Source organism: Phocoena phocoena, chromosome 18 (genome assembly GCF_963924675.1).
Source record: "Phocoena phocoena chromosome 18, mPhoPho1.1, whole genome shotgun sequence".
NCBI classification, from domain to species: Eukaryota; Metazoa; Chordata; class Mammalia; order Artiodactyla; family Phocoenidae; genus Phocoena; species Phocoena phocoena.
This window is the reverse complement of record NC_089236.1, coordinates 65332032-65347281: the sequence shown is the minus strand read 5'-3', so window position 1 is coordinate 65347281 and position 15250 is coordinate 65332032. Positions and strand designations below refer to the sequence as shown.

The 15250-nt window shown below is 40.7% G+C and overlaps 1 protein-coding gene across 3 annotated transcripts in view; it reads left to right on the top strand.

The window, feature by feature from the left end:
- Nucleotides 1-619: 619 nt before the first annotated feature.
- DCT (dopachrome tautomerase) overlaps nt 620-15250 on the top strand; it is a 32540-nt gene continuing 17909 nt past the window's right edge. For 2 of the 3 annotated variants that reach the window (XM_065896067.1, XM_065896066.1), the window contains exons 1-5: nt 692-986; nt 9050-9349; nt 11954-12054; nt 12188-12354; nt 14487-14666. In XM_065896067.1, coding sequence (XP_065752139.1) covers nt 692-986; nt 9050-9349; nt 11954-12054; nt 12188-12354; nt 14487-14666 — 1043 coding nt within the window. Of the gene's footprint in view, nt 987-9049; nt 9350-11953; nt 12055-12187; nt 12355-14486; nt 14667-15250 lie in introns of all 3 variants that reach the window. The other variant, XM_065896068.1, reaches the window with a different exon arrangement.

The following is a 15250-nucleotide window of genomic DNA, read 5'->3' as shown; positions in this document are numbered from 1 at the left end:
GGTCACAAGCTTGGCTGGAGCACATGAGCCCAGATAATGAAGATGGTTTGGCCTTCTTGAAACAAAGCCAGAAACTTTATCTACTTCATTGTGCACTTTGGGTCATGTGCTAACGATGAGGATTTGTCTAATACTAATCCCCCTAATGAAGGCTTCTCCCAGCCCTTACACAAACCCCACAAGGCCCCGTGATTTGGCAAGCCAGGCAGAATAAAGGCGAAACGGCGTTTGGCTTTTGAACTGAGTTCAAGGCAATTAAAGCCACGGACTAAGGAGGAAAGGAGGGGGTTCAGAAATACCAGTATAATAAGTAGTATGACTGGAGCGCTCCGTCAATTAACTCAATGAGACAAAGCCTGATTTCACGGGGGAAGGCGGTGAGAAGCGCTACCCTCATTAAATCTGGCCATTAGAGGTGCTTCTAATGGAATTAACTTTGTTTTAGTGGTCTGAGTCCTATAAAGTAGTCTGTACGTGCACACAGGCAGGTTCTGTAATTTTTGTGGGTCTTTCTTTCAAGAGGAGAGGAATAGAACGCGAAACAAAAATACACCCCCCAAACCGCAAATCCCCAAAGAACAAAAATCAAAAACGGGGTGGATGCTCCAGTGCTCAAGAGTGGAAGACAAGAGGTAAGCAGGACAGAGGCGAGGAGTGGAAGGCGCGAGAGAGTCCTCCCGGTTATAAAGCCATGAGCCCCCTTCGATGGGGGCTTCTGCTCGGCTGCCTGGGCTGTGCGCTCCCTCCGCGGGTGCGGGCGCAGTTCCCCCGGGTCTGCATGACGGTGGGCAGCCTGCAGGCCAAGGAGTGCTGCCCGCCGCTGGGCGCCGACACGGCCGACGTCTGCGGCTCTCGGGAGGGCCGGGGCCAGTGCGCGGAGGTGCAGATCGACACCAGGCCCTGGAGCGGTCCTTACGTCCTGCGCAACCAGGACGACCGAGAGCGGTGGCCACGGAAGTTCTTCGACCGGACCTGCAGGTGCACAGGTGAGGAAGGCGGGCAGACGTGCGCATGAGCCCAGCTGGGTGGGGCAGGCCCGCTGGGAAAAGAGCCCCTTCCAAGGAAGAGATGGGACTCTTGAGATACTTAGACTAGGCTTTGAAAAGCAAACCGAGTTGGTCCATCGTAGGCAGGGAATTGAGTAAGGCTGATGTCTTGGTATACTCTTCACACCCTTTGTATATCTAGCTATGAACACTAAATAAATATTCCGTGGGCCAAGCTTGGTTATATGAACGCGTGCCGACACACCACGGGCTTGTCTGTTGGAGGGGGTAGCTAAAGGGCCCAAGAGTCAGCTTTGAAACTCAGAGCAAAAGTCCTTTCAAGATGGATTCAGTGCCCTCTCCTTCTGAAATGGGTTTGCACTTGTTGAAGAGAGCGGTGGGTGAGGCTTGGCATCTGGAAGACAGACGTCGAGGGTAGGTGTTCTGTAGTCCGAGTCTCAGCGTTCCTAATGAACAGGTCTCAAGCAGGATACGTCTTGCTCGTGAAGGTTATGATTGGGTTGTAATTTTGCCAGCATCGGAGAGATGTGGCATGACAGAGCTTTCTCCGCGAGCTGAAGAAGAGAGGCTGGTTAGGAGATAAAAATGGCTTTTTCCCCTCTTACCTGGGTTTGATGTGAGCGTTTCAAAATTTGCTCAGTGTCTCTCTTTTAGACCTCGGTCTCTCTTATTACCTGTTTCTTTGAAATCTCTGTGCACTTCTTAATCCTCCGTCTCTTCTGAGCCATCTCAAATCCTCTTTAGTGGGCCTCCCCTCCAGTGTTCAGCAAACATGCACAGCAGTGATAAACACTCAAAGGCTGGCAGGGCATGTGGAATACAAAACACATAAGCCATAACTTTAGCAAAGCCCTTGGAAACTGTTCTACAGTGTCTAGCCACACAAGAGTTTTTTCCTTTTGAAATTATGTTTTTATTGATGTTCTTATATGATGCTGGCACATAGGAAAATACAGATAATTGAGCTACCTAAGGACGTGAAAAGGTAAACTAAGGGAATGTACAAAGGGCTGTGATGTTGATGTAGGAATGATATCAGATGTTTTTAACTTAAACAAATTCTGAAACTATTTTTTATACAGTGGATAAACAGGATCCTATTGTATAGCACAGGGAACTATATTCAATATTCTGTAGTAAACCATAATGGAAAAGAAAAAAAAATCTGGCTTTATAATCATTTTGTAGTCATATTGTTAATTCTGTGATTCAAAGGAACTGTTTTGTCTTGGGGTATTATTGTGACAAAAAGTTTTTAATAGCACGTTGAATATATGCTGTTCATTTTTTCTAAGCTAGTTGAGCATTTGCTTCTGTAGACATTATCTTGTAGATTCTCATGGTTTTTCAGTCTAATGACAGCAAGTTTCGTATTACTCGTGGTATTGGAAACCACACTACATGGTGACTTCTTTGTCTATGACTCAAAAATTCGTCTAGAAAACTTATTTCCAGGTCAATTAATGATAGAGTACCACAAGTTACAAAGGTTAGGAATCTCCATTTTATAGAATCCTGGGGGCAGAAGACATTAGGAACTCAGGTATAACTGTTAACTCCCCTTATCACCATCTACTCTATATTTCTGACCTGACTAGCAAGTTTTTTAAGAAGTGGAGATGGAAGGAATCAAGGATGGCAGAATAGAAGAGATAATTGCAGTCTCCCTGTCCTGAGGGAATGGTTATAAATATTCCTCTAGAAGGGGCAGTAAATTAGGGTCACAGCGACCTAAGTTGTCTCCCTCCTCCAGGATTTGATCTGTCTAGACTCATGCAGGACCATAGCTCTTTCCATCCCAACTTTGGATGGCTCTACTCATGTTGGCTAGACGGTCTTTGTCTTTGAGCCTCAGCGTACCAGGCTAGGTCCTTAGTGACTGAGCTGAACAGCTATTTGGTATACATAATAATCACCGTGATGTGTCATATGCCTCAAAGCAAGACACATGTCTTTCAGTTTATTCTCCCTAAAGAGTGAGTTGCTTGCTTTCTGAGAGTAATTTCTTCATGATTTAGAAGGCAGTCTTCAGAAGTTAAACCTGATCTCTGGTAGCCTCAAAATTCTTTTGCAAATAGAATCACTGGGATTCTTCTGGTGTCACCCAAAATTTATTAATGAGGAAATGTATATTAGCAACCAGACTGTTGATGACCTTGAGCTTTGTTAATACAGTGAAAAGATAAACACACCATTCCTCTCTTGATGGACATTTAGGTTGTTTTCATATCTTGGCCATTTGGAATAATGCAGCAATGAACGTGCGGATGCCAATATCTTTTTGAGATACTGATTGAAATTCTTCTGGTTAAATACTCAGATATGGGATTGCTGGATTATATGATAGTTTTATTTTTAATTTTTTGAAGAACCTCCATACTGTTTTCCATAGCAGCCACACTAACAGTGTGCGAGGGTTCCAATTTCTCTGCATCCTCGCCAAGTGGTATGTATTTGCAGCTTAATACCGTTCAGCCCTACAAAAGAAGGAAAGCTTGCAGTATGCAACTGCATGAATGAAACCGGAGGACACTATACTCAGGAAATAAGTCAGTCACAGAAAGATAACTACTGAAAAATCCCACTTATATGGGGCATCTAAAATAGTCAAATTCATAGAATCAAAGAACGGAATGGTGGTTACCAGGAGCTGGGAGGAAGAGGAAGTAGAGGGTTACTAATCAATAGGCATAAAGTTTCAGTTAAGCAACATGAATAAGTCCTAGAGTTCTGTACAACAGAACTGTACAACATTCTACCTAGAGTCAACAATAATGTATTGTACCCTTAAATATGTGTTAAGAGGATAGATCTCATATTAGCTATTCTTATCACAATTAAAAGAAAACACACACAAAAACCCATAGTCTCCTCGATCTTGAAGTTGGTAAAAGATTTTAGCTCAATAAAAAGAAATAAATGCAAACTCTGAGGGGGAAAAAAACCCTAAATTATGTGCTCAAATTCTCTAGAGAGAACTTCTCTATTCTCTGTGGGGATAAATTGAACCCCCCAAATTACTGAACTTAATTGTCAAGAAGTGGTAAATTTCAGGAGATTTTGGCATTAGCCATTCACCTTCCAAGTCTCACCTGCCAGTTGGCATTCCTGAGCATAGACCAGCTGCAGCTGGGTCTTTGGATTTTTGAAAAATATGTGCACCAAATGGTTTATGAACAATTATCTGAGAACTTCTTGTTTGTACAAGTGACTAAGTGCCTCCATTTTCCAATCTCTGAAATGGGGATAATGATGAAACCACATTTGTAAAATCCTTTTGAACTCTGTAAATGAAAGGCCTCATGTGAGTATAAAGTATTGTTATTAATATAATAGAATCTCTAATTAAAAGGAATAGGCTATTTAGAGCTCCTTGTAAATTCACTAATCGGTGGTCTTTAAGCTTAATTAATCTAATAGCCTTTGGAGGTTGAGCTGATGCAGTTCATGTAGGAATGTGCATTGTTTGGTTGTTCTCATTCTCTTTCCATTTTTTCCCCAGTCCTAAGTAGGTATAAGACTTTGTCTTTTTAAATTTAATTTTTACTCAAGGACATACTCAGTGATAGACTGGTATCTAGGGATCCTTTCTTTTTTCTCTCTCCATTTCCCAGTGAGATAACACAATCCTTTCTAAAAGGGCCCCATTCATTTATATACCTCTATATCTATATCTATATCTATATCTTGGCTGCTGTTATTGGTGGATTAATGGAAAAATTTAACTCATTAAGTTGATGTTAGGAAATACTAGGAAATCTAAATTAAAGAAATAAACACTTTGTGTGCTAGGCTTTTATGTTATTGCACTTTTCAGTTGTCTTCAGCATTTTAACAAATTTTTTAAATCAGAGTTAGAAGCTCAAATATGAAAGGGATCTGACTGAAGAGCTGTGGGGTATATTTTCTCTGAGACATGCTGGAAAAGGGATTTTTTTATCAAATACATTTATGGGTCATAGGTGAGCTCAGATCCACACAAATGCTTTCTTATTAGCATTTCTACATTGCTTTTCAGGGGCAACTCTGGCTTCATGAGATGTCTTTGTTCAACATAATTGTGAAGCCTCTCTGGTCTTCTGAGTCAGAATCAACCATTTTGTCTTTTGTCATTCATGGTGTTTGGTTAATTCTTGTTTTCACTTTTCCCACAGTTAGACTTGCGTTGATATTTCGTTCCGCCCATGTTCCTTGTCCTACTAGATGAACGCACTGTGCCTTATATTTGTATCCTCTAGGGCTTAATGCCTTTTATTTAGTTATTCATGACTCCTTCATCAGCCAGCCAACCAATGTTTATTTAGCACCAATTACGTTAGGCCCTTCAGGTACAAAGGGGAAGAAACCCCAATATAATTTTTGATGTGTCCACAGCGTAGTGGATGAACAAGACAGGTACGAAAACAAATACTTAAACCATACAACTTGGTAAGTGGTATCTGGTAAAACTAGTAATGGTAACACTTCATACAGAACTTACTATGTACCAATACTACTCTATATTAACATGATTGCTTTCCATAAGAACCTGATGAAGTAGAACTCTTATTCCAATAGGACAGGCTTTGAGAGGAAAAGTCCAAAGTTACCACGTGTGGCAATTGCATGAATGTACGTAAAGCTGTGGGTGCACAGAGCAGGGCATGATTAGTTTTGACCTCCTTTTAGGTATTAGGCGTTAATAAATTATTTGTTGAATAAATGAATGAGGGAGATAATTAGTTATTGGTAATTTTGTTTCTAGCAACCAAAAAGAATCATGGTAGAGAAAATGCAAAGATCTTAAAACTCATGGCCTAAGTTATGAATTATTCAATTTTAATAATGAGACCCCAAAATTCAAAGTCAAGTTTTATGCCTTTAAATCTAGAAATGTATCAAATTTACTATTTTGAAATTTGTGTGTGCTATTTCTTAGCGTTTTGGAGGAAGGAATTGCTCTCCTATGGTAGAGCTATGACTACACATTCACCTCCAATCACCTGGCTGTAGGTAAACAGCTGGAAGTTTAGGTATTTAGTATTCTTCACATGTATTTTGTTCAATCACTTCTCAAAAAATACTCTATTCCTATAGAAGCTGCCAAATTAGGGGATACATTTTAATCAAAGATGTTTTAAAAATAGATATTATACAATTTTAGTAGGTACCCCAAGGGAAAATAAATAGACACCAAGCTCCGTGAAGCCTGAAGTGCCTTGCATAGCATTTGATACTGTAGTAGCTGTTGAATAAATATTTGTTAAATAATTTATATTTAATAGCTTCACTCCAGTGATCAACATAAATTTTAATGTTTAATGCAGACTATTCAAGAACTTGATTTTCAGTCTTGGGACTAGTAGAATTTTCCCTTTTAAGTATTTTTTTTTAACTTATGTTCTCATTTGGTGTTGAAACAGGAAAATACAAGTAAGCTGTGTAAGAGTAGGTAGAATATTTTGTATGTTACAAAGAGCATAGAACCCAAATTTTTTAAAAAACTTCTTCTTATTTATGATATTTTTAAGGACATTTTTTTTAACCATCAAAAAATCCATTGGGTTAATAGAGGAGGCCTGTGCATTTTCTTCACGTAGGACACATGCTAATCGTTTTGTTTTCATGTTATTGGAAAATTTTCTTTTCCTTTAGAGATCCAAATAACCCTCTCTTTACTGTGGTCATAATATGTTTTACTTGCATCTATTTTGGTACTTGTAGTTTATCAAAATTATTTGCAGGGCCTGCTTTTCCTTCTAATTCACAAGGGAGAGAAAGGAAGAAGAAAACTGAGGTTCATTGAATCATCTACTACGTGCTTTATACTCCTTTGTTTTTTATTATTTCAGCTTTATTGACATATAACTGACAAATAAAATAGTAAGATATTTAAAGTGTCCATCGTGGTGATTTGGCTTTATGCTTCTTTCATTCATTAAAGAAATATTCATTTGTACAAGGCCAAGCATAGGCCTAGGCAGCAGGATAACTGCCTTCCAGTTGTCTGTAGCTGAGACCAGTAGATGTCTACAGCTGACACGATTAATTCAATGAAAGAGGAAATATGAGGTGTCATAGGAGCACAGCATGAGATCATCACCCTGATGTGTGGGATCAGGGATGACCTTGCAGAGAGCCCATCGTGACGCTTGAAGGTGGAATAGGTAACACATGCAAAGAGGAATGTAGGGAGACCGTGAGGGAAAAGTGTTCTAGACAGAAGGAAGAGCAAGTAAAAAGATCTGGGAGGGGCTTCCCTGGTGGCACAGTGGTTGAGAGTCCGCCTGCTGATGCAGGGGACGCGTGTTCGTGCCCCGGTCCGGGAAGATCCCACATGCCGCAGAGCGGCTGCGCCCATGAACCATATATCAAAAAAAAAAAAAAAAGATCTGGGAGGAGGGGTAGGAAGAGAAGGAAGGGAGATTGTCACTCACGTTAAATGCTTTACATAACCCCTCTCATCCCCTAGGAGATAAGAGTTATTATCCCTTTTTGTTTCAACATTTCATGCCAATAATATTTAAATGTTTATTCTAACTTATTACCACCTAAGGAATGAGGTGCTGGTCATACCAAAAGCAATAATCAAGGCTAAAAAGGGAAAAGTCAAGCTAAGATAATTTAAACTTTAGATGCTAATCAGAAAGATGTCTAGAGCTTGGTATGACTAGTCCTCAGTCCCTGGGGTGATAACAAACAAAGCAGAGCCGTTTGTTTGCACTTCCTGACACCACGGCAGCTAATTCACCTGCCAGCCTCCACTGATTTTGTCTTAACTCTGTCTCCTTTGTGAAATAAACCAGCTTTTTAAATGTTGGATTCCACCTTAATTCCTGGAAGTCAGCTTAGTTATTTTGGTTCCACCTTTAGCTTGGTGTATATTCTCTTCCTTCTCTAAATCAATGACCTATTTTGCAGCAGCCCTTCCGTATGTGCTGCAGGGGAGGGGGGCCCAGCAGTGATGACATCCGAGGCTGCAGCTCAACCCCAGGAAGGGACATCCGGCCTGACCCGTGAGAGGAAGGGAACGTGGAAGGCAGCAGTGTTTTAGTTTGCTAGGGCTTCCATAACAAAGGACCATGGACTGGGTGACACACAGAAACTTATTTCCTCACAGTTCTGGAGGCCTGAAGTCCCAGAACAAGGTGTCGGCAGCTGGGATTCTTCTGAGGCCTCTCTTGCTGGCTTGTTGATGGTGTCTTCTCCCTGTCTTCACATCATCTTCCCTCGGTAACTGTGTCCAAATTTCCTTTTCTTATGAGGACACCAGTCATGTTGGATTAGCCAATGATCATTGCCCCCAGTGACTTCATTTTAACTTACTTTTTAAAAGACCCTATCTCCAAAGATAGTCATACACTGAGGTACTGGGGGTTAGGACTTCAGCATATGAATTTTGTGGGGACTCAGTTCAGCTCATAACAGCATGGAATTAATTTCCTGTCCTATTTCTTTGCTGGGAATATTTCTAGGAACTCTCCAGTGTTCAGTCCACTTGGAGAGACAAACATTTCAAGAGGAGAGTAAGGAAAAGCAATTGATCTTCTCTTCTGTTCTACCCCAGAAATGTCTTCCAAACTACATAAGCTTCCTCTTCCATCTTTCCCTTAATTTTTATTATTTGTTTATTTATTTTTACATATGATACATGTATTTATTATACCTACTAGGTGTGTTCTCTTTGGGAAATACGAATCTCTTTGAGACATAGGTTGTTCATTTTTTTTGTTTTCCCACAAATACTGGGACCTTTTGAGCAGGAAGGTCTATATTTTACTAACATCTAGAACCAGCAGCTAACACGGTGTCTAAGATGTAGTCAGTACATATGAAATACGTAAATGAACACATTTTAAGGAAGGGCCAGGACGTGAATGAATAGAAAATGTTCATTTTCAGTCACAAAGCAAAAACAGACGTAAAAATGATACAGACAACAAGTACTACGGTCATTCAAAGAAGGCATAGAATAGATACAACAAGGATCTCCTCTATGGCACAGGGAACTATACTCAATATTTCATAATAACTTGTATCCCTTAATTTTTTAAATGCACTAGGAAACTTCGCCGGCTATAACTGTGGAGACTGCAAGTTTGGCTGGACTGGCCCCAACTGCGAGCAGAAGAAACCCCTGGTTGTCCGGCAGAATATCCACTCCTTGACCCCTCAGGAGCGTGAGCAATTCTTGGGCTCCTTAGACCTCGCAAAGAACACGCCGCATCCCGACTACGTGATCACCACGCAACACTGGCTAGGCCTGCTCGGGACCAACGGGACCCAGCCACAGATCGCCAACTGCAGCATTTATGATTTCTTTGTGTGGCTCCATTATTATTCCGTTAGAGATACATTATTAGGTGAGTCTTTTTTTTCCCCTGAGTTTAAGGTATTTTATTATAGGTTTGGGATTGGGGGTGGGTGGGTGGGTGGGTGGGAAGTACTTTCAGGCAAGTTAATTGACAAGAGAAAAACCTCTCAAGGAATCAAAGAGGAATTAGGTTTATGAAAGTCATTGAATTATCAGATGCCGCCCAACGTTAGAATGCAGTGGTTTCTCCCTGGACGTTGGCTGCGGACGTTTGAAAATGTTCTCTCCTATAGTTTGTGTTTTTGGTTCAGGGTCTAAACTCTTCTCTCCGAAGCTATTCATCCTCAAAGGCAAGAGTTGGTGAAGTGGAGGTAAATTCCTTTTGATTCCAGAAGAAAGCATTTCTAAATCTGACCACGGAAGACTTCTCTGACCTGTTCTAAAAGCACGTGAAGCTTCTTTGTACAGAATTAGAGTATTGGTATCGGAAGTATGTATCACACTAAACTCACATGTATTAGTTGTGAGACTTTCAGGTCATCACTCGTGGTGCCCATGCACTGCTGTAATTCCCAGGGTTTTTGGACTTGAATTGTCAAGGAAAAGGAGGAGCTGAGCCACAGCAATGTAGCTTGGCTTAGCCCTTTGAACCACAGTTAGGCTGGATGCTTGAGAAAATGGCACCCTGCTCTTCCAGATACTAAAACCTGGGGCCTGGGATGGGAGCTGTCTGTTAGGAACGTCATTAATCTGGTACATCAAATTTTATCCTCTGTTATTTTCAGTCAGGGGAAAGCCATGGCCACCAGTTAGCTCCAGGAGGGCTGGAGTCCAGTCCGGATTCTGCTCCGTGCTGTCCTGAACTTTGGCTCCATTTGCAATTATCCACTCTTCTGGGGCTTCTCTTTGGGGTCAGGGTGAATGAAGATACAGAGCTCACTTTGAATAGTAAGATTCTCATTTGAAATCATCTGTCCTTGTGTTTATCGCTCACTCCCCCTAGCTTGATGCCCCCTCATCATTTTGTTTTGAGAAGTTTAAACTCTGTTTTGCATTAAAACATTTACAAAGGGCTGTGTAGCCAACATCAGTGACAGCAGTTTTTTCCCCTCAGTGTCTTTTAAAAACTTGCCTCATAGGTAAGTGTCTGTCTTTCTTTATCGGTAGATACGGAGGCTCTTCTGGCTATAAACGTTTATTGTTTTCCTGTCATCACTCTGAGGAATTTTTGCTTTATGAGAGGGTAGTCTCTCAAGAGGAAAAGAAAACTATAGTTTCTGGTTGCATCTAGGAATTAAATTTATATTCATTTCTGTTCATCTCTCTGAAGTTATCATGGATACTTTGAAAAAGAACTAACGTTAGCTAAAGTTTCTACATAACCATCAAAAACTGTTATGAGAGGGAGAAGAAGGATAGAACAGGCAGTAAGGAGGTCATTAAATCTCCCAAAGCTTTTCACTAAAATTGGCAGTTCCAGAGGCCAGCCAAATTGGTTGGAATGTATTTTTCTCTCTTCTGGGCTCGGCAACCATGCCTGTCAACTAATAGTTGTAACTGATTGATGGTTGAGGCAGAATCCGTGGAAGTGCCTTTCGGTTACATAAATGCTGAATTTGGACTAAGTGCAGTTGAAGTTGCTTTATTATTCATTAATCCCTCCCTATAAATACATGCTTTTGTGAGGAATAGGTTAGAAAATGTCTTTTAGAAATATATTTCATTTAGGTCTTGATCTCTTTTGGGGGATACTCATTCTATCTTCACGAAACATTGCTTAAAAATTAAATTTATAACAGGAGCTCTTAAGATGACCTGAATTTCTCTGCTGTCAATCAAACTTTCAAGAGATGAAGGAGAACTTATCCTAAAACTGCTAGTTGCTGCTGAGATTGTTTTGTTGTTGTTGCTTTCAGAGAGATAAATGACAAAAACAGTTGTTTTCCCTTATGGTTACCAAAGGGGAAAGGGGGGGATAAATTAGGAATTTGGGATTAACAGATACACGCTACTATATATAAAATAGATAAAGGGCTTCCCTGGTGGTGCAGTGGTTAAGAATCCACCTGCCGATGCAGGGGACACAGGATTGAACCCTGGTCTGGGAAGATCCCACATGCCACGGAGCCACTAAGCCCATGCGCCACAACTACTGAGGCCCACACGCCTAGAGCCAGTGACCTGCAACAAGAGAAGCCACTGCAATGAAGCCACTGCAAAGCTCACGTACTGCAACGAAGAGTAGTAGCCCCTGCTCGCTGCAACTAGAGAGAGCCTGCGCGCAACAACGAAGACTCAGTGCAGCCAAAAATAAATAAATTAATTAATTTAAAAAAATAGATAAAGAACAAGGGCCTACTGTATAACACAGGCAACTTCATTCAGTATCCTGGAATAAACCATAATGGAAAAGAATCTGAAAAAGAATATATATATATATATATATATATATATAAACTGAATCCCTTTGCTGTACACCTGAAACATTATAAATCAACTATACTTCAATAAAAAAATAATTAATTAATTTAAAAAAGTTGTTTTCTGACTAAAACATCACGGACTTATTGGCTCTGCAGCGCCTCCCAGGTAACATTTAACATTTAAAAAAAATCTATTGTGTGACCTCTAACGTGTTTCCCAATTGTTTTAGGACCAGGGCGCCCATACAAGGCCATAGATTTCTCACACCAAGGCCCCGCCTTCGTTACCTGGCACCGCTACCACTTGTTGTGGCTGGAAAGAGATCTCCAGGTTGGTCCAAACATTAGTTTCTTTTAATTTTGTTTTGTATTTGGTCAAGACCCATATCAGTCTTTGCTTTATACATTTTCTTGTTGTATCTGATGACATGAATTAAATGACTGGTCATGCCCTTTGCTTTTAGCGCCTCACTGGCAATGAGTCCTTTGCTTTGCCCTACTGGAACTTTGCCACCGGGAGGAACGAGTGTGACGTGTGTACAGACCAGCTGCTTGGGGCTGCAAGCCAAGATGATCCGACTCTGATTAGTCAAAACTCCAGATTCTCCAGCTGGGAAATTGTCTGTGATAGGTAATCGCGTGTGTACCTGCAGCAGAAATCCAGAGATTGTATTTTCTGATGTCTGAGAGATGGAGAATAACTTTACAACTCTCTTTCTAATGCATGTTGGATTCTGTTTACATGTTTCTGAACAGTATTTTCCTGAGGGAGGTGGGATTTTAAAAAACCCTGAGCCCTTTAATAAAAAGAAAATAGAGGTATGGAAATCACACCTGTGAATTGAGTATGCTTGGCCATCACTTTGAGATCAACTGTCTTCAAATGAGAAGTATTTCCTGTATTCAGCCAACATGTCTTAAGCACTGATCATATTCTAAACAGTTTAATAGTGCTGGGAATACAAGGATGAATAACATATAGCTTCCCTTTGGAATATCATTTTATACTTACAAAGGTAGAAGGCTGGTAAACAAATTACAATATAACGTGAGAAGTATTTTAATAGGGGTATGTCCAAAGCCAAGAAGAGAATCAGTGAGTCTTTAGGAGGTGGAGACACGAGTATCCTGAGACTTCAAGGAGGCACAGATCTCTCAACCAGAGGCAGGGGAGGGTAGTGTGTCCTAGATGGAGGGAACGTCATGTATGTAGTCAGAAAAGTCCCTAGAAGCAGTCTGATATGGCTGGGCCATAGGGTGCTGGGGAGTTGAGGGGAACAGGAAATGGAGTGGTGAGACGAATCTCTAAAGTACTAAAATCGGGTCATGTGCATCTGGTGTAGAAACTTTTTTCTACCATAACTGACACCAGCAAATGTTTGTTATTTGCAAAAAAAAAGAGAAAGTACCAAAGAACACACAAGCAGCCCATACCCCACAAAGAATTCTGTCCTCAGGGATTCCTTGAATTTGTTTCTCTTTCCTGGCACACATCTCAGGAAGAGATTCCCCAAGAAGCTCTTCCGTCTTCCTGTATTCATCTGTTTCCTCCACGATCCTCCTGTTTTGAACTCCACTATACTATGCCCTTGTCCTTTGTCTTTCGACCGCTCCATGGCACAGAGCTTTGTTGTCCACGCCCCAGGCTGGGCATGCGCGTGTTTTCGGGGGTCTAGGTCTAGCTCACCGTGATCCCATCTTCTACATCCTAAGCTTTTCCTACAGCCCTCCAGGCAGTGCTCATAGGGATGTAGTAAGTGCTTTGTACATGACTTAATGTCGTTCCTTAAGGGCACCATTTCTCATAGTGCCTTGGGCTATTAATAGGTGGTATGTGAAAAGAGACTCCCCTGATCAAATAAATTGAGAGAATGCTGAGTTAAAAGGGTTTTAAAAATTTTAGAACGTCTCAGAGCCTTTCATAAGTAACCGTGTTCTTATTTTTCAAGAGGGGCTTAAACTTATCTGACCCTGACACCCTTATTTCACAGACCATCTCACTGGAACACACTTGGGAAAGGCTGCTTTGGAGGCTGTTTTTTGTCTAGTTTTTAGGTACTGGCGTCTTTCATCCTCATGTGCGCTGATTCTGTTCTCACACACCCAGTAGGATCCCCTCACCCATTAAAATGCACACAGAAACATCTTGAAAATTTGATCTCTACCAAATGGAATACTGTTCTGATGGTGGAATTCCAGGCCCCAACAGGCATGTAGGATATAATCTTATGGGCACGGGACCTTCCCAGCATCCACGTTTACCAATTAACCATCCCTTCTGCCTTAGAACATTTTCTAATACAGCGTTTCTCCTAATACTTCTCCTCTATATAGTTTCACGTGTTTTCACTCTGACCGCCTTCATTTGCCTTCAGTTTGCCTGAAATGCTTTCCTAGCTTTACTTCTGCCCAAACTGGCTTAGCTCAATATTAATAGAGTCTAGCCTGGTCTCTCCTCAGTTATTCAAGATTCAGATGCACATAACAGGAGTCACCGTCTTGCCTAGTAAACCCTCTTACTGTCTTTCCAACGGAATGGTGATTTTTCTTCATTATTTATGTGTTGATTCATATTTCATGCATCTATGTTTTTGAAAATCCTTAATCCATAATTGCTTTTGAAAGCAGTACTTTTACCACATATTTTTGACCCTTGTAAGGTAACTGTAGTAAAATCTTACCATGACTATAACCTTGATTGGTTTGCTGAGCTCAAAGTTACGATACTATCCATATTATTTCTAATCTCCTTACACATCTTAGCTTGGATGACTACAACCGCCGGGTCACCCTGTGTAATGGAACCTATGAAGGTTTGTTGAGAAGAAATCAAGTGGGAAGAAACAGTGAGAAATTGCCAACTTTAAAAGACATCCAAGATTGCCTGTCTCTCAAGAAGTTTGACAATCCTCCTTTCTTCCAGAACTCTACCTTTAGCTTCAGGTTGGTGCTCTGAGCTCTGCGACCCTGGTGTTTTACAATACTTTTAGATTTTCACGCCAGTGGTTGGAATGAACTGGAAGGAAATCCAGGTGTTGGGAGACATCAAAGCTCAGTAATAGGGAAGCACTTGGTAAAAGAGGGTAACAAGGTGTCAGTGTCAAGAAAGTCATCATCCATCTACTATCATTAATAGCGTAGTTTGAATATCTTCTAACTCAGCCATTCAAAACCACCTTTTGTATTTCTAATTTCTGTACACATATAAGTACAGTCTTCAGAACCCAGGCACCTCACTAAATAGAGTATTTTTGAAATATTTGCTCATGATTTTTCTTTTCTCCCTTAAAAAAATGTCAACCATAGACCTTAATATTGGAGTCTGAGATCTCAGAGGAGTATTACAGATTAAACGCAACTCAGATTACAGCACAGCAATGACATTACAATACTTGAAATTTAAAGGCCAACTAATAATTTTCTCCCTCTACAAAGACAGTAAGCATGATGAGAAATATGTATGGCTATAAATAAGATTTTAAACAAACATCTTTGAAGCTCCTAAAAAGAATGGCAGATAGACTCAT